General features: G+C 40.6%; 1 protein-coding gene across 1 annotated transcript in view; it reads left to right on the top strand.

The window, feature by feature from the left end:
• The first annotated feature begins 1186 nt into the window (after window positions 1-1186).
• Window positions 1187-20806, top strand: part of LOC124789361 (neprilysin-4-like) — a 145733-nt gene continuing 126113 nt past the window's right edge. Inside the window, exon 1 of the mRNA XM_047256687.1 lies at window positions 1187-1244. Coding sequence (XP_047112643.1) covers window positions 1222-1244 — 23 coding nt within the window. The 5' untranslated portion in view covers window positions 1187-1221. The remainder of the gene's footprint in view (window positions 1245-20806) is intronic.

Raw genomic sequence — 20806 nt, 5'->3', positions numbered from 1 at the left:
CATATTCCAACTAAAGTGAAACTTGTGTTAACCACAACTATTTCAGAATGTTGAAAGCTACTTTCAAGTATAAGGAAGCATAATACTTTTGACTTGATTTGTGAAATTACATTTTTTGTTACAGCCATTATACTTTTAAGTGTAAAATCACAGGTAGGTTTGTAATGCTTGGGGTTTAGTATGGACGGTGCTGACATGTGATGATAAATAATATATCATGGTGGAAAAAAAAAGGGGGTCTTCCGTGACTCCAATCTGCTGCTATCTGAGTACAAGTGATAGTAAATTACTATCAGTAGTTGGCTTTGCAGTCCAGATAGAGAATTTCCTGTACATCGTTAGCTTAAACTGACAGGCAAGATAAGAGGCTGTTATGAAATAGTTAACAGGCAGTCCATTGTGCAAAATAGCTTAATGAAAAATACCAAATTTTCATAATTAATCCATGTTTAATAGCTCCTTACTGCATACTTTTCTTTATTTGCCATAACTGTGTAATTAAGTTAATTTTGTGTACTGTCAACAGACAGAAACAATCAAAAAACATTACGGCACAAAATTTTTGTTTCAGAGTCAGTGTTTAACATCATTTAAAGGTACACATGTTTATTATGAATGTTACTTGCTGAAGAAAAGAGAGCCATATTTTTCATATCAGCAGCACAAAACTGCTGCAGTCTTGAAATGAAAGCAGCTTCTATTCATAATAACACATGCAGCCATTTATTACCTTTCTGTTTTGGAAACAGTTCGTAAAATTACTTATAGGATGCAAAACCTTACAATCTTGTTTCAGAAACGAACATAGTTTGCCCAAGAATATTGACACTTGGCAAACTGGTTTCCTAGCTACTGATTATCAATAGCTCTGTGTAGATACTATAGAATATTGTTGTCAGTTAATTCCATAAAATATATTTGTGTGGAGGTTGGTGATATTTTGTGGCACAGTGACTGAATGTTTTGGAAAATTGCTTTTGCTGTTTGTGTCTGACAGATATCATATTTGTAAATTCCACTCTAGCACCTTCTTTCAAACAGGGCAGTGTTTCATTTTCGGCTGTGGTTGTAACCTGAAAGCCTTGGGACCTCATCTAAATGGCACATGTTGCTGATGTGGAATTATCAGCTCGGGCTGCCGTATCCCTCCCACATCCCCCCACATTATGATATAAAAGCTGTGACAGCAAGAGATAGTGCTTTAAACCAAGTCCCACTGCAATGGACATCACTGAGGCTCTCTGGTGAGTGGTTGCTCATACTAAGTGTAATTCAGTAACTGCTGGAGTAAATATGAATTGTGGTTGTTACGAATGAGTTACAGCTCATAATTCTGGAATGAGGAAGTGGTCACTCTAGCTTAGTGTTAACATGCATTGATTTGAAACTAAATTTACAGAACCATGAGTGTTATACTAATGTGTATGACATTCATCCTTTAGAGCCTTCAGTGTGAAATATGAATTTAGTACTACTGTTTTGGCACATTAAGGAAACTTGCTATTATATCAGTGAAGCTTTTTCACTTCACTATTGTCTTGTAAATTATTATTGTTGTTGTCAAGTTTCTGTCACCACTTCATATGTGATCACAATAGGTCCTTAGCTATTTTCTCATTTGTTGCCTATTTATCTGTATTATCAATAGGGGAAGTAACTTGAGAAAACTATAAAATTATGAGATAGAATGGGTAGCTCGTACTTATCTTTGGGAGCTGTCATTCTTAACCAACAGACACATATGAAAATGCAAGTAAAAGTACTGTTACATAGTTTATTGATAGTACTAAGAACTTCACCTGCTGAAGGTAAGTACTGGCAAGCCTTTCTGTCCAAATATTTTATGGTATTACCATTCAGTTACAGAGAGAATGCCTTTTTTTGCACATACAGCTACTTATTTTTAAAAAGACATTTTTATCAGCCAGGGAAAGGAATTCTTTTTGACGTGGTGCTATGGAAACAATATAAATACAGACTAAAGTGTTTATTTGGAATGTAAAGGAAGTGGAAGCTTCACCATTTTCAGTAGAAGGGGCTAGCTGTTTGTTTATCTTGTTTATTCATAAAATTATTGAGTCCAAATAAGGATTGTAGGACGATTTATACCGTGGGCCCAGTCATTATCAAACTTCTGGATTCATCACCCGGTAAGGTAAAATAATTTTTTAACAGCCTTCAGTGGAATGGTTTCATTTAAAAATTCCATGAAAGCCATGGACCCAATCATCATCAAACTTACTGGTTCATATGTATATTAATCCATAGTACTCAATCACATAAATTGTCATTCACATACAATAACAACACATTTTCAGAGTGCAAGTTCTTATCTTCTCGTTTACTCCAAATTTTACACCATTAAAAATTTTCTCCTGTTGTCACACAACAAAATCTAAAACATAGCCAGCAGTTTGTCTTTCTCTTATTGTATAAAATTGCTGTCCACTGTTCACATTGCAGGCACAAACTCCACATCTTATACACCAAACACACCTACATCCACCCACTATATGCCAAGACTGTAGTTGCCGTCTGTTGAGCCCCAGTGTACTGTTATTCATCGTGACCAAGCCCACACATCTGTTTACTGTATCTTAACTTAACAGAAATTTCGTTGTCTGTTCTCGAACTCACTGTCCAGAGTTATCTGTCACTGATAATCCAAGAGCATGAAGTATCTATAGACTACAATGTACTTGTAAATCAATTCAGGAGTCTGTTACCTTTGTTTATTTGGAACAATCCATAACTTCCTCAATTCCTTTGAAAGTGCTTTGTTTTTTACACTTGTGCTTGTCCACAGTCAAGTTGTCATAATTAATGACCAAAGTATCACTTTATGCTCATTATATCTCTTTAAGAGTTTCCCAGTCTGACCAATATTTGGTGTCCCATGACATGCATTGTATCTTATACCTCAGATGTGTTAAATGTTTCTTATTGATTGGCTATGTTGTAGATTTTATGTTGTGATGGCAAGAGAAAGATTTTAGTGATGTAATTTTGTGCATGAAATGTGAAGATGAGAGCTTGCCCATTGAAAGCATGTTTTCCTTGGAAACTAAGTGGTAGAATTTTGCAGCTAATGTCCACACAAATTTTTAACAACAGTCACAAAGTGGGTAAGTCTCAAGTTTCAATTGTTTGTCAGTTTCAGGGTTTTTTATGTTGTTTATCAGTTATTTCATTTCTAGTAGTGATTCGTTAATGCAGGGGGGCAACAACAACAACAACACCAATAACAACATGCACTGTGGCTCGGAATCCATGTTAACTGTAAGTTCCTGTACAGCTGGCTTGGAAATTCAGTTAATGTGTCAAACAAAGGTAAAGATGTACCACCTCCAATAGAACTGAGCCTAGTAAAGCACTGTGGTGTTCATACCAGTCTTTGAGTTGTGGACAGCTTTACTTCTTTTTTCACTTTGAGTCAGCAACATTAAAATCTATTTTGATAGTCCAGGCACTGTCTTATGTATGTGTGTTGTTGTTATGTAAATATAATTGCAAATTTACTGTGAGAGTGTGCTAAATTAATAACAAAAATAGAGCACGAAATAGGCTTATTTGTTGTCAGATGCAGTTTTTCTATTCTAATATGACAGACAGAAAATCATCCTGTTTTGTGTAAATAAGGATCATGTATAACTCCCTATGACAAGTATGCTTTAAATAATTATTCTAGGTATGTATTAAAAACTCTTATGTATCGCTCACACAGGGATCGTGAGGATAAGATTAGAATAAGTACTGCTTACACAGAGGAATTCAAACAATCATTTTTCCTGCACTACATATGTGAATAGAACAGGAAGAAACCCTAATAACTGGCAGAATGGGATGTACCGTATTTACTCGAATCTAAGCCGCACTCGAATCTAAGCCGCACCTGAAAAATGAGACTCGAAATCAAGGAAAAAAATTTTCCCGATTCTAAGCCGCACCTGAAATTTGAGACTCGAAATTCAAGAGGAGATAAAAGTTTTAGGCCGCACCTCCAAATCGAAACAAAGTGGTCCATTATAATACGAGACACAATTTAGGTCGAATGAATGACGATACAGCTACAGTAGTTTGGTTCGAGTCCTAAGCTTAGCAGTTAAGCTTAACCAGGTAGCCATTGCAATGTGTCAGCCGCTCCATCCGTATTTATACGGGTGCCCTTCCTTTTTCACGTGCTTCGTCTGGTTTGAATTGAATTTTTCTTTGCTCTGATAATTGCCGTTATGTGTTTACGTCACTCTAAGCTGAAAATGCATAACTGTACTGTGTCATGCATTGTTTGTCGCATTCTGATAATGAGTGTTTACGGCCTGTCGCCGCTCGCGGCATGGCTTGCTCTTGTGTGCAGTTACTTACACTGCTGCTTTCTTTGATAATGATCAACAAGAACAAATAATAGACTGCATATGATGGAAGATGTTCTGAACGAGAGTTTAGCGAACATTTTTCTCCGTTTGAAAATCTTTGCAGGCGCCTCTTTAGTACATTATATTCTGCACAGAAATTAGAGTCATCTTAGATTTAAAAATCTAGTCAATTGCCGTGCTTCATTTCTGATTGTATCACTATTAGGAATAAGAATAATACGAATATAAACATGACATGATATGTGTATTCTTCCGCGTTTGCTGTTGTCTCGCTCTAGTTTCGTAGTTTATTAGGCAGACAGGATTTAAATGAGACAGCAGAAAACACGAAAGAATACATGGCAAAATGTTTATATTCGTATTATTCTTATGGTGAAGAGAATACTGCATGTGATTCGCAATTCATAAAAGTTCCTAGTAGCAACCATCTCTTCTCACAGGTAGGAAAAAATTCAGGACGTAGAGTTTCCCATATTGATAAACATCCCAAACAGTTTGCCAGTCAGATTTTCGTAGTACATTGAACTGCTGCTAGAAGATGAACAATACGAAATTTCTATTTACTTCGTTGGATAATGTATGAAAGTGCAGTGCTCGAAACTTGGGGCAGAGAAAAAAAGCTCGTTTTCCACCTTTATTTTAAATTTATTTACTGACGAAGAGGTTTTGGCGCCAGTATTTATTTTTGTGCCTGCAAAACATGCCTGTTGTAGCGCTATATATATTCGATGGCAGAAGTTGGTTGTGGCGGCACCTACCAACATTTTTCAGAACTTCTGCTTACTTTGCACTCGATTCTAAGCCGCAGGCGGTTTTTTTGGATTAGAAAAAGCGGAAAAAAAGTGCGGCTTGGATTCGAGTAAATACGGTACCCTCTGCCGTGCACCTCACAGTGGTTTGCAGAGTATAGACGTAGATGTAAACATCACATCATTGACCTCGCCCCTCCCCTCCCTGCCCCCAAACTCTCCTATCTCTTTCTTACCTGCCAGGCACATGCAACACGAATTGAAAACATAATCTTCTGAAACACTTTCATGAAAGGGAATTTCTCGAACTAAGGCATAATGGTACACGGAAATCACTACAGCAATCATAAGACACTGAAGAGCCTCTGCAACATTTGAGGTTATCTAATTTACCCAATATTCAAATTTGTCACTTGTTGTGATTGCTTTGATGCAGCTTTCTGTACTAGTCTATCATGTGAAAGTCTCTTCATCTACGCATAACTACCACAATCTACATTCACCTGAACCTATTTACTTCTCACACTTCCTTTTGTTAGTAATTTAACTTCACCTTGATGCATCAAGCTGTGTTCTATCAACATGTCTCCTCTTTAGGCACTGTATGTCATAAATTCTCTTTCTCCCTGATTAAATTCAGTATTTCTTCATTAGATACGAGATTTTCTCCAGAATCCTATACAGGAGGATCAAAGACTAACTAGAGGAAGAATTAGGTGAATACCAAGGAGGCTTCAGACCTTGGAGAAGCTGTGCAGAACAGATCATCACTTTAAAATTATCCATAGCATATTACAAGAAATGAAATAAACCTCTTGTAACAACCTTTGTGCCCTTTAAAAAAGCATATGATTGTATCCATATACCTTCAATGTTAAAAATATTAAGAAATTTTGGGCTCCATACAAAATTAGTCAAACTGATAGAACTCACCTTAACCAACAATGTATCAAAAGTCAAGTTCAGGGGGGAACTCTCTGAACCATTCATCATAAAAACAGCTTTAAGACAAGGACATTGCTAGACACCCCTACTGTTCAACTGTGCTTTAGAATACATAATGAGGGAACGGTACAAGTCTAACCCAAAGAACATCCAAATTGGAAGACCCAAAGACAACATAGTTTAAATTGTCTGGGATTTGCTGATGACCTTACCCTCTCGTCCAACAGTATTCAGGAAACCAAACAACAAGTTATCTCACTACAGGAAATAGCACAGAAAATTGGTCTTGGAATATTGTTTGAAAAAACAGTCATCATATTAACTGACCCACCACTCATAAACAAAATTGTAGATAAATTTAAATACACTACTGGCCATTAAAATTGCTACACCATGAAGATGACGTGCTACAGACGCGAAATTTAACCGACAGGAAGAAGATGCTGTGATATGCAAATGATTAGCTTCTCAGAGCATTCACAAAAGGTTGGCGCCGGTGGCGACACCTACAACATGCTGACATGAGGAATGTTTCCAACCGATTTCCCATACACAAACAGCAGTTGACCAGCGTTGCCTGGTGAAACGTTGTTGTGATACCTTGTATAAGGAGGAGAAATACGTACCACCACGTTTCCGACTTTGATAAAGGTCGGATTGTAGCCTGTCGCGATTGCGGTTTATCGTATCGCGACATTTCTGCTTGCATTGGTTGAGATCTAATGACTGTTAGCAGAATATGGAAGCGGTGGGTTCAGGAGGGTAATACGGAATGCCGTGCTGGATCCCAACGGCCAACGGCCTCGTATCACTAGCAGTCGAGATGACAGGCATCTTATCTGCATGGCTGTAATGTATTGTGCAGCCACGTCTCAATCCCTGAGTCAACAGATGGGGACGTTTGCAAGACATCAACCATCTGCAAGAACAATTCGACGACGTTTGCAGCAGCATGAACTATCAGCTTGGAGACCATGGCTGCGGTTACCCTTGACGCTGCATCACAGACAGGAGCGCCTGTGCCTGGGTGCACGAATGGCAAAACGTCATTTCTTCGGATGAATCCAGGTTCTGTTTACAGCATCATGATGGTTGCATCTGTGTTTGGCGACATCGCGGTGAATGCACATTGGAAGCGTGTATTCGTCATCGCTATACTGGCGCATTACCCAGCGTGATGGTATGGGGTGCCATTGGTTACACGTCTCGGGCACCTGTTGTTCGCATTGACGTCACTTTGAACAGTGAACGTTACATTTCAGATGTGCTATGACCGGTGGCTCTACCCTTCGTTTGATCCCTGCGAAACCCTACATTTCAGCAGGATAATGCACAACAACAGGTCCTGTACGGGCCTTTCTGGATACAGAAAATATTCACTGCTGCCCTGGCCAGCACATTCTCCAGATCTATCACCAATTGAAAACATCTGGTCAATGGTGGCCGAGCAACTGGCTCGTCACAATATGCCAGTCACTACTTTTGATGAACTGTGGTATCGTGTTGAAGCTGCATGGGCAGCTGTACCTGTACACGCCATCCAAGCTCTGTTTGACTCAATGCCCAGGCATATCAAGGCTGTTATTATGGCCAGAGGTGGTTGTTCTGGGTACTGATTCCTCATGATCTATGCACCCAAATTGGATGAAAATGTAATCACATGTCAGTTCTAGTATAATATATTTGTCCAATGAATACCCGTTTATCATCTGCATTTCTTCTTGGTGTAGCAATTTTAATGGCCAGTAGTGTATAAATACAAAATCAAATAGGGGTAATGCAGGAGTAGGTTTAATAATGAATAAAAAATAGGAGTGCGGGTTAGCTACTACAAACAGCAAAGTGAACGCATTATTGTGGCCAAGATAGATACAAAGCCCATGCCTACTACAGTAGTACAAGTTTGTATGCCAACTAGCTCTGCAGATTATGAAGAAATAGATGAAATGTATGACGAGATAAAAGAAATTATTCAGGTAGTGAAGGGAGACGAAAATTTAATAGTCATGGGTGACTGGAATTCGTCAGTAGGAAAAGGGAGAGAAGGAAACATAGTAGGTGAATATGGATTGGGGGAAAGGAATGAAAGAGGAAGCCGCCTTGTAGAATTTTGCACTGAGCATAACTTAATCATAGCTAACACTTGGTTCAAGAATCATAAAAGAAGGTTGTATACCTGGAAGAATCCTGGAGATACTAAAAGGTATCAGATAGATTATATAATGGTAAGACAGAGATTTAGGAACCAGGTTTTAAATTGTAAGACATTTCCAGGGGCAGATGTGGATTCTGACCACAATCTATTGGTTATGAGCTGCAGATTGAAACTGAAGAAACTGCAAAAAGATGGGAAGTTAAGCAGATGGGACCTGGATTAACTGAAAGAACCAGAGGTTGTAGAGAGTTTGAGGGAGAGCATAAGGGAACAATTGACAGGAATGGGGGAAAGAAATACAGTAGAAGAAGAATGGGCAGCTCTGAGGGATGAAGTAGTGATGGCAGCAGACGATCAAGTAGGTAAAAAGACGAGAGCTAATAGAAATCCTTGGGTAACAGAAGAAATATTGAATTTAATTGATGAAAGGAGAAAATATAAAAATGCAGTAAATGAAGCAGGCAAAAAGGAATACAAACGTCTCAAAAATGAGATCGACAGGAAGTGCAAAATGGCTAAGCAGGGATGGCTAGAGGACAAATGTAAGGATGTAGAGGCTTGTCTCACTAGGGGTAAGATAGATACTGCCTACAGGAAAATTAAAGAGACCTTTGGAAAGAAGAGAACCACTTGTATGAATATCAAGAGCTCAGATGGCAACCCAGTTCTAAGCAAAGAAGGGAAGGCAGAAAGGTGGAAGGAGTATATAGAGGGTTTATACAAGGGCGATGTACTTGAGGACAATATTATGGAAATGGAAGAGGATGTAGATGAAGACGAAATGGGAGATACGATACTGCGTGAAGAGTTTGACAGAGCACTGAAAGACCTGAGTCGAAACAAGGCCCCGGGAGTAGACAACATTCCATTAGAACTACTGATGGCCTCGGGAGAGCCAGTCCTGACAAAACTCTACCATCTGGTGAGCACGATGTATGAGATTGGCGAAATACCCTCAGACTTCAAGAAGAATATAATAATTCCAATCCCAAAGAAAGCAGGTGTTGACAGATGTGAAAATTACCGAACTATCAGTTTAATAAGTCACAGCTGCAAAATACTAACGCGAATTCTTTACAGACGAATGGAAAAACTGGTAGAAGCCGACCTCGGGGAAGATCAGTTTGGATTCCGTAGAAATGTTGGAACACGTGAGGCAATACTGACCTTACGACTTATCTTAGAAGAAAGATTAAGAAAAGGCAAACCTACGTTTCTAGCATTTGTAGACTTAGAGAAAGCTTTTGACAATGTTGACTGGAATACTCTCTTTCAAATTCTGAAGGTGGCAGGGGTAAAATACAGCGAGCGAAAGGCTATTTACAATTTGTACAGAAACCGGATGGCAGTTATAAGAGTCGAGGGGCATGAAAGGGAAGCAGTGGTTGGGAAAGGTGTGAGACAGGGTTGTAGCCTCTCCCCGATGTTATTCAATCTGTATATTGAGCAAGCAGTAAAGGAAACAAAAGAAAAAATCGGAGCAGGTATTAAAATTCATGGAGAAGAAGTAAAAACTTTGAGGTTTGCCGATGACATTGTAATTCTGTCAGAGACAGCAAAGGACTTGGAAGAGCAGTTGAACGGAATGGACAGTGTCTTGAAAGGAGGATATAAGATGAACATCAACAAAAGCAAAACGAGGATAATGGAATGTAGTCAAATTAAATCGGGTGATGCTGAGGGAATTAGATTAGGAAATGAGACACTTAAAGTAGTAAAGGAGTTTTGCTATTTAGGGAGTAAAATAACCGATGATGGTCGAAGTAGAGAGGATATAAAATGTTGACTGGCAATGGCAAGGAAAGCGTTTCTCAAGAAGAGAAATTTGTTAACATCGAGTATAGATTTAAGTGTCAGGAAGTCGTTTCTGAAAGTATTTGTATGGAGTGTAGCCATGTATGGAAGTGAAACATGGACAATAAATGATTTGGACAAGAAGAGAATAGAAGCTTTCGAAATGTGGTGCTACAGAAGAATGCTGAAGATAAGGTGGGTAGATCACGTAACTAATGAGGAGGTATTGAATAGGATTGGGGAGAAGAGAAGTTTGTGGCACAACTTGACCAGAAGAAGGGATCGGTTGGTAGGACATGTTTTGAGGCATCAAGGGATCACAAATTTAGCATTGGAGGGCACCGTGGAGGGTAAAAATCGTAGAGGGAGACCAAGAGATGAATACACTAAGCAGATTCAGAAGGATGTAGGTTGCAGTAGGTACTGGGAGATGAAGAAGCTTGCACAGGATAGAGTAGCATGGAGAGCTGCATCAAACCAGTCTCAGGACTGAAGACCACAACAACAACAGTGTATCTGGGAGAAATCATACCATATAACCTCAATGAAAAGCCAACCTGGCATAACAGAATAAACAAATTGACTAGAGCACAATATATCACCAAGAACACCTACAACAAAAAGAGCCTGCCAATAGCAACAAAATTAAAACACTACGATACAGCCACTAAACCAGAAATAATGTACACAAGTGAAACCATCTTCAAAACAACTAACACTGCACAAATAGACAAATTACTCAAAATAGACAGAAGAATCATCAGAACATGCATCAACAAATTGTACCAGAAAGATGGAAACTGGACAGTAGCTACAAATGAAAAAGTCTACGAGGAAATAGAACCGGTACAATCAGGAAGAAATGCATTTCATTTTTCGGACATCTAATCAGAACACCAGAGATTAAGATCATCAGGAGAATAATAGAAAATTTGTGGAATAGTAAGTGCAACATTAAGTGGGTTGCAGAAATCAAGGAAGATATGGATGAGCTACAGATTACGTTGGAAGACCTAAGAAACAAAACTGACAGAATCAGGGAACTCGCAGACAAACAAACCACACTACAAATGAGAATCAACAAACAGACAATAGGAAGGATGATTTCTGTTGAAGAAGGAAGTATGAGATCCGAGAGAATGAAGTAGAACTTAATAAATAAATAAGATACCAGATCTATCCACATAATAGAAACTCCAGGGAGGAATATCAATAATGCAGGAAAACATAAATAGCTACTTAGCCATTCTGACCTGAGCTACCGGTTGTGCTTGTGAGGTGTTTTTGCTTGTGTATATGAATAGTGCGTGTTTCTCTTTTGCTGATGAAGGCTGTGGGCAAAAGCTTGTACAAGTGTCTTTTAATTGTGCTTGTCTGCAACTTAACGTGTTTTCTATACAGTAAGTAGCAGTCTTATCTTTTCCTATATAGTTGATATTTCTATTCACATATTTAGGATTCTTCTGTATACCACATTTCAAAAGCTTGTATTCCCTTTTTGTCTGCTCTGTATATCATCCAATCCAATGACTCTGCCGCACTGGTAACACCAGTTCCCATCAATCACCGAAGTTAAGCATTGTCGGGCTGGGCTTGCACTTGGTGGGTGACCATCCGGTCTGCCGAACACTGTTGGCAAGTGGGGTGCACTCAGCCATTGTGAGGCAAACTAAGGAGCTACTTGATTGAAAAGTAGCAGCTCTGGTCTCGCAAACTGACATACAGCTGGGAGAATGGTGTGCTGACCACATGCCCCTTCATGTCTGCATCCGGTGACGCCTGTGGGCTGAGGTTGTCATGGCAGCCGGTCGGTACCGCTGGGGTCTTCATGACCTGTTCGGGTGGAGTTTAGTCTTTTTTTAGTATATCATCCAAATTTCACTTCTGTACAAGTCTACATTCCAGACAAATACAGACTTAAATTTATATTCAATTTTAGTAAATTTCTCTTTTTCAGAAACACTTTCGTTGCTATTGGCAGTCTGCATTTTATATCCTCTCTACCTCAGCCACCATACGTTATTTTGCTGCCCAAATCATCTGCCGCATTTAATGTCTTGTTTCACAATATAATTTCCACAGCATCTCCTGATTAAACTCAACTTCACTCCATTGCCCCTGTTTTACGTTTGTTGATGTTAATTGAAGATGAAGATGATGAAGAAATTGAAGAAATGTATGATGAGATAAAAGAAATTATTCAGATAGTGAAGGGAGATGAAAATTTAATAGTCATGGGTGACTGGAATTCGAGTGTAGGAAAAGGGAGAGAAGGAAACGTAGTAGGTGAATATGGATTGGGGCTAAGAAATGAAAGAGGAAGCCGCCTGGTAGAATTTTGCACAGAGCACAACATAATCATAGCTACCACTTGGTTTAAGAATCATGAAAGAAGGTTGTATACATGGAAGAAACCTGGAGATACTAAAAGGTATCAGATAGATTATATAATGGTTAGACAGAGATTTAGGAACCAGGTTTTAAATTGTAAGACATTTCCAGGGGCAGATGTGGACTCTGATCACAATCTATTGATTATGACCTGTAGATTAAAACTGAAGAAACTGCAAAAAGGTGGGAATTTAAGGAGATGGGACCTGGACAAACTGAAAGAACCAGAGGTTGTACAGAGTTTTAGGGAGAGCATAAGGGAACAATTGACAGGAATGGGGGAAAGAAATACAGTAGAAGAAGAATGGGTAGCTTTGAGGGATGAAGTAGTGAAGACAGCAGAGGATCAAGTAGGTAAAAAGACGAGGGCTAGTAGATATCCTTGGGTAACAGAAGAAATATTGAATTTAATTGATGAAAGGAGAAAATATAAAAATGCAGTAAATGAAGCAGGCAAAAAGGAATACAAACGTCTCAAAAATGAGATCGACAGGAAGTGCAAAATGGCTAAGCAGGGATGGCTAGAGGACAAATGTAAGGATGTAGAGGCTTATCTCACTAGGGGTAAGATAGATACTACCTACAGGAAAATTAGAGAGACCTTTGGAGATAAGAGAACCACTTGTATGAACATCAAGAGCTCAGATGGAAACCCAGTTCTAAGCAAAGAAGGGAAAGCATAAAGGTGGAAGGAGTATATAGAGGGTCTATACAAGGGTGGTGTACTTGAGGACAATATTATGGAAATGGAAGAGGATGTAGATGAAGATGAAATGGGAGATACGATACTGCGTGAAGAGTTTGACAGAACACTGAAAGACCTGAGTCGGAACAAGGCCCCCGGAGTAGACAACATTCCATTGGAACTATTGACGGCCTTGGGAGAGCCAGTCCTGTAAAACTCTACCATCTGGTGAGCAAGATGTATGAAACAGGTGAAATACCCTCAGACTTCAAGAAGAATATAATAATTCCAATCCCAAAGAAAGCAGGTGTTGACAGATGTGAAAATTACCGAACAATCAGTTTAATAAGCCACAGCTGCAAAATACCAACACGAATTCTTTACAGACGAATGGAAAAACTGGTAGAAGCCAACCTCAGGGAAGATCAGTTTGGATTCCGTAGAAATGTTGGAACACGTGAGGCGATACTGACCTTACGACTTATCTTAGAAGAAAGATTAAGGAAAGACAAACCTACGTTTCTAGCATTTGTAGACTTAGAGAAAGCTTTTGACAATGTAGACTGGAATACTCTCTTTCAAATTCTAAAGGTGGCAGGGGTAAAATACAGGGAGTGAAAGGCTATTTACAATTTGTACAGAAACCGAATGGCAGTTATAAGAGCCGAGGGACATGAAAGGGAAGCAGTGGTTGGGAAGGGAGTAAGACAGGGTTGTAGCCTCTCCCCGATGTTATTCAATCTGTATATTGAGCAAGCAGTAAAGGAAACAAAAGAAAAATTTGGAGTAGGTATTAAAATCCATGGAGAAGAAATAAAAACTGTGAGTTTCGCCGATGACATTGTAATTCTGTCAGAGACAGCAAAGGACTTGGAAGGGCAGTTGAATGGAATGGACAGTGTCTTGAAAGGAGGATATCAGATTAACAACAACAAAAGCAAAACGAGGATAATGGAATGTAGTTGAATTAAGCCGGGTGATGCTGAGGGAATTAGATTAGGAAATGAGACACTTAAAGTAGTAAAGGAGTTTTGCTATTTGGGGAGCAAAATAACTGATGATGGTCGAAGTAGAGAGGATATAAAATGTTGACTGGCAATGGCAAGGAAAGCGTTCATGAAGAAGAGAAATTTGTTAACATCGAGTATAGATTTAAGTGTCAGGAAGTCATTTCAGAAAGTATTTGTATGGAGTGTAGCCATGTATGGAAGTGAAACATGGACAATAAATAGTTTGGACAGGAAGAGAATAGAAGCTTTCGAAATGTGGTGCTACAGAAGAATGCTGAAGATTAGATGGGTAGCTCACATAACTAATGAGGAAGTATTGAATAGGATTGGGGAGAAGAGAAGTTTGTGGCACAACTTGACTAGAAGAAGGGATCGGTTGGTAGGACATGTGTTGAGGCATCAAGGGATCACCAATTTAGTATTGGAGGGCAGCGTTGAGGGTAAAAATCGTAGAGGGAGACCAAGAGATGAATACACTAAGCAGATTCAGAAGGATGTAGGTTGCGGTAGGTACTGGGAGATGAAGAAGCTTGCACAGGATAGAGTAGCATGGAGAGCTGCATCAAACCTGTCTCAGGACTGAAGACCACAGCAACAACAACAACAATGTTCATTTTATGAACTGTTTCCATGACACTGCCCACTGCATTTAACTAATCTTCTAAATTCTTTGTTGTCTCTTGACAGAATTATAATGTTATTGGCAAACCTTAAACTTTTATTTCTTCTCTGTGAACTTTAATACCTTTTCAAAATGCTCTGGATAAATACTAAAGTTTCTTCAGCTTACTTTCTATAGGCATAGCCTATTGTATCAGACTTTAGAGCCTTGATTAATATACTTGTGTCACCTGCAAACATTATCAATTTTGTAGAATAGTTCCTTAAAGGATTCAAATAAATCTTTTGGGACTCCATATATTGTGTTATTCCAATCTGTGTTTGGTTTTACTCGCATGATAATGTTTATCAATGTGGCTGCTTCTGTTAAGAAGGTAAGTCTTTATTTTTGCAATATGGAGCTATTGATACAGTAAGATTTTGGTTTCCCCAGTTTAATTTTATGCTCTTTGCAATCAAAAGCTTTGGCCTACAGCTTAAAATAACAACATAAAACTTGTTCTTGCCATTATTTCCTTTATGAGGTGATATGTGGTTTCCACTGTAGTGAATCCTTTCCACAAACTAACTGACAGGCAGTTAATTTCTGTTTGGAAAAATGCGTCATTATTATCTTTTAGATTTCACTCTGATATAGAAGATCCTTGCTAATTTCTACTTCTTCTGGTGAGTGTTATTACTTCATATTACCAAATTAGATCACCAATTTCACCTTGATTCATTGAACATTTACAAAGATAGGTCAGGGATAGTCCTATCAAGTCAGCCCAAACTGTTAATATGTTTGAATAAATAAAAAATGGCCAAACACTGAAGTCTCATTTATTTAAATGAAATTCAGTTATTAACAGTTAATAGTAATTTATACACACAACCTCTAGAGGACTGGTGCGTGGTGCACAGAAACACTTAACAGAAAACAGTTACAGGGTTGCCACAAGTTGGCAATTGGGGAAATCATGGAATTTCAAACATGTCGGGGAGATATCAGGGAAATCTGAAAAAAAAAAAAACACTGCAAAAATCTAGTTTTTGTTTCAGTAGATGAAATGGTTTGTTTTCTTAGATGTCATGCATCATCGCTGGATGGGTGCAGCTGAGTAGGTGAACCACTTCCCTACTCCCTCATTCTTTTTGCTTCTTCCCTTTCTGCCACTCCCCTCAGCTTTCAGTCAGTGCTGCCACCACTTCTTGCTGCTAGCCTACCAGCTGCCGACAAGAGGCAGGGTGGCTTGAGGAAAGGTTTATTTGGATCTGATTCTCAGAGACTGTTCATGCAGTGGCCAGAGGCAGTGGTCATGTGTGCATGTGTTGTGTCTGAATGATTGTGTGAATGTGTGTGCGCTCTCATGTTCTGACAAAGGCTATGCCAAAAAACTTAGTAGTGAGAGTGTGACTGTCTTTTCTATGTGTCTGTTTGAAGTTCAGTGATCATCTGTATAGTGAGTTGGTACCTATCCTCATTAGTTTTGATTTCCAGAGTATTCACGGCAAGTTATCTGTTGCATGGATTGATCACTGCAGTCTCGTTTCATCAACATTGTGTCTGTGACATGTAAATAGCTGGCGGCACCAGTGGACTTCCATGAAGAGCCAAAACCACAGGCCATTTCTGTGGGTATCTCTAACAGATCAGGCCTGCCAATCTGAAGTCCATCATTTCCCACTAATGTGCAGGCCCTGCTCATCAGATCTAGTCTCACTGATCTGTCAGCAGGCCAGGTCTGTTTCTGTGTTGCGTAATGTGGCAGATTTTCATGGTTTATCCATGGACTCAGGGCTGCTATGCTTCTTGGCAGGTCAGAGGCCACGGGCAATGGATTTCAGGAATTGCAACTGTCTCACCGCAAGAACATTGTTCAGTGTGGCGTGTTATAGACATTTTATTTATTCTAGTACATTTTGGCACTTTGAAAGTAGTTTATATATTGGAAAGTATGGTTGCTAGGAGGAAGAAAATAGTGGCAGTCACTGACAGTTTGTACACTATATACTCACATATTTTGTGGAAGAAAAACCACACAATATGTGTAATATAATAGACGTAACACAGTGGGCAATAACCGACAATATCAAACATAGTAGAACCAACATTTTATTGGCAGTCACCTATAGTGTTGGTTTACCCAACTCTTCCCTGCCTTATACACTTCTTTCAAGAGGCCTGTTTTTTTTCTGACAATATTTCTGAAATCAGTGAAGATATTTTAAATCTGTCTTGCGATTCCAATGAAATACTTATTTTTGTCACCAAATGTGGTTCATTTTATTGAAATAAAATAACATCTGTGATCTTAATGAAACATGTATAACATCTGACTTGCTTTCTCCACCTAAAAACAGCTCATTGCAAAAGATGTTGATGTTATTACTTAAGAATTTTGCTCACATGTTTAGAAATACAGAAGACCTTGCATTTGTTTTGTCAGCTTATGTATTTACTTACCCTTGAGATCTCAAAATTTGTCCCCCAGGGGGCCAACAGCTCTTTGGTGGGTACGAGTGTGGCGCACATGGGGGGCTATTGCAGCCTTCTGGGCTGCTTTCCCCTCCCCTTCCTTCTCCTTCCCTGTCCTCCTTCCTTTTCCTTCTTCTTTTTGTCGGCCTGGTATCCTCATGACTTTGCTTCATCTTGCAGTTTTGGTTGGTTGCTTTTCTTCCTCCTTTTTGGCCTTTCCTTTTTGGTCCCCGCAGGCTTTTGACCTCCATCACTAAATTTGAAATCTGTGGTGTGAGCCAGGTGGGGAAGAACTTCCTCCCTAGCATCTTTTGTGTCAATTCCTCTCCCCTTCCTCCTCCTCTTCCTCTCCCTTTTCCCCCTTTCCGTCTCTCCATGCCAAAGCCTCTTCACCTCCTTGCTAGGTCACCAGCTCGGAAGCCAGTCTGTGTGATGGGGCTGTTATGTACCCATCTGGCTGAGACCCGATACCTCAGGAATCACACTGCTGGTACCTGTGCTGTGAATGACATGTGCAAGCCTTGGAGTGGTTGTCCATCTTTCCGGGTCATTGGAACTCCCGCCAACGACTGTCCTGCCCACAAGGCGAGCCTCTGTTTGGAGTGGGTGGTTCCAGGCCAGACATTTGGCACATGAAACACGTAAAACTCTCTGGCCGCTCTACTGAAGCTCTTCCTTAATGTAGTTCTGTCTCAGTTCCTGCTTCTGCCTTTCTAGCCTTACCCCCTTTGGATACACCCTTGGAGGAGAGCCAGATGTGCCGGCTTGGTGCGAGACCCTTTCCACAGTTCCTAGTCTGTGCCAGAACTTACAGTAAGACTTTTCTTTGTGGAACATACTGAGGACAAGTTTGGTGAAGTTGAGTCATTAAGAAAGATGAGGAATTGATAGCAGTTAGAATGCAGATGACTGTGACTATCACCATTTAATAGGCTACCTCCCTCTAGGTAGGCTGCTTCCTTATATTGAACTGTCTACCTTAATACAGCAACTCCTGCTCCCGTGTCTCCTCCTTGGGGACTTCAATATGCACTATCCCTGTGGGGGGAGTGCCACTTTGCTGGGTAGGGCCTTCTACTTGACCAGCTTACTATAGACTTTGATTTGTGTCTCCTCAGTGACAGTTCCCCTATGCACTTCAGTGCCGCTCATGGAATCTTTGCTGCTCTCGAACTCACAACCTCTTCCGCTGCTCTCATGGCTTTTCTACATTGGTCATTCCGTGATGATCTTTGTGACAGTGACCACTTTTCGGTGATTCTGTCATTCCCTTGCCTCTGCCAGGCAGACAGGCCCTCATGTTGGGCATTCAGCACGGCCAATTGGTCTTTATACATGTCTGCTGTGCACTTTGACACTTCTCTCTCGAACTGCATTGATGCGATCATGCAGGGTATTTCTGCCACTATTCTTCATGCTGCTGGCACTGCTGTCCCCTTATCCACAGATCCCTCTCATCGTCAACCAGTACCATGGTGGACCAAGGACATAGCAGTCACTATACAGTACCGCCAGTGGACACTGCAACGATTTAATCAACATCCTTCACAGACCAACCTCCTTGCTTTTAAGTCTCTCCATGCTAAGGCTTGTTACCTTATTGAGCAGAGTAAAAAGAAATGCTGGGAGTGCTATTTTTCCTCCCTGGGAATGTATGGCTCTTCTTCGCAGGTTTGGTCCAAGCTCTGTAGCCTTCTGGGCCACCAGTGACAGTCAACTGTTCAGGGACTTATCTTCGAAGGTGTTCTGTCTACTGATCCATTGATCCTTGCAGAGTACCTCGTGAAACACTTCGTAACAGCATTGGTATTCTCTTCCTATCCTGCCACCTTTCTCTGGCAGAAACATGAAGTTGAACAGGCCTTTTTCCGTTCCCTTCCTCGCCAAGCTGAACCCTATAGTGATCTGTTTACTGAATGGGAATTCTTGCAGGCTCTTACCTCTTCACATCAGACAGCCCCAGGCCCAGATTCCATCCACAACCAGATCATCCAACACTTGGACATTACCAGAGGCAATATCTACTTGGGGTCTTCAACCACATTTGGCTCGCAGATGCCTTCCCCTCACAGTGGTGAGACAGTATAGTTACCCCCATCCTTAAGCCTGGGAGGAACCCAATGTCTATTGACACCTACTGCCCAATTAGCATCATGAATGTACTTTGTAAACTGCTTGAGATGATGATTAGCTTCCAATTATGTTGGGCACTAGAATCTCAGGGACTTTTGTACCTGTAGCAGTGTGACTTCCGGGAAGGATGATCTCCAACTGACCATTTACTCAGATTTGAATCTGCAATCTGACTGACTATTACTAACTGTTGACGCCTTGTCACGGTCTTCTTTGACCTACATAAGGCATACGACATGGCTTGGTGCCAACGCATTTAGTTACCCTCCATGACTGAGGCTTTCGCGGCCCCCTTCCGAGTTTTATTCACAATTTTTTTATCCCACCAGCTTTTCCGGATTTCAGTTGGCACTTCACTCAGCACCCCTCAGATTCAGGAGAATTGTATCTCACAGGGTTCTCTATTAAGTGTCACGTTCTTCCTCATAGTGATCAATGGGCTTGTAACCTCAGTTACCCCGGCGTTGATGTCGACAATTTTTGCATCTGGTGCAGCTCCCACTCGGTAGCGTCTGCTGACTGCCAGCTCAAGGTGCCATCCAACAGACCTCTGAGTGCGCTATCTTCCATGGCTTCCAGTTTTCTCCCTGCAAAAGTGGGTTATGCATTTTTGTCATCAATTCACACTACGCCCTGATCCAAAACTTGGTTTAGGTGACCAGCTCCTAGATGTTACAGCACAGCCCCATTTCTTGGTTCTTTTTTTCTTATGAAAGGCTGATGTGGCCCCATATTCACCACCTGAAGACTACATGCATGCAGAAGCTTAATGCTCTCTGTCTTCTGGCCCACACATCTTGGGGTGCAGACCCTGCTACTCTTCTCCGTCTGTACAGTGCTATGGTCTTGTCCAGACTAGATTATGGAAGTCAAGTTTATGGCTCAGTGGCTCCTTCCAGTCTGAAAATACTTGATCCTCCTCACCATTGTGGGGTGCGTCTGGCTATTGGTGGTGCCATTCACACGAGTTCCATTAACAGTCATCTCACAGAAACAGATATTCCCCGCCCCCTCCCCCCCCCCCTCCCCCCCTACAAATATGACATCTGGTGAGCTGTTGCTCTCAGTAATAAACTCCACACAATCAAGGAGACTGCTGCGCTTTGGTGTTCTTCCTTCCACTCCTCTTGGAAGGAGTCCACTGTTGCACTTTGGTGCTCTTCCTTCCGCTCCTCTTGGAAGGAGTCCATTGTTTTATGCCGTCTATGCATTGGTCATACCAGGCTCACCAATTTTGTCCTGTGTAATGAACCACCACCACAGTACGGTTGTGGAGCCAGACTGACAATATCTCACATAATGGTAGTATGTTCCCTTCGTGCTAAATGTAGTCTTCCTTAATTTTAATATTAGCAGACAGTTCATGGATGGTTGAACTGGTCCTCAGTTTCCTCTATGAAAGTGGTTATTTCCGTATATAAGGTTTTGCATTACTCCTGGAGCAGAGGCAGGGTGGTTGTGGTTGGGGCCTCTCTTCACATTTTCTCAGTCT

Source organism: Schistocerca piceifrons, chromosome 3 (genome assembly GCF_021461385.2).
Source record: "Schistocerca piceifrons isolate TAMUIC-IGC-003096 chromosome 3, iqSchPice1.1, whole genome shotgun sequence".
NCBI classification, from domain to species: Eukaryota; Metazoa; Arthropoda; class Insecta; order Orthoptera; family Acrididae; genus Schistocerca; species Schistocerca piceifrons.
The sequence above is the reverse complement of the archived record's forward strand: the minus strand, read 5'-3'. Positions and strand labels throughout refer to the sequence as shown.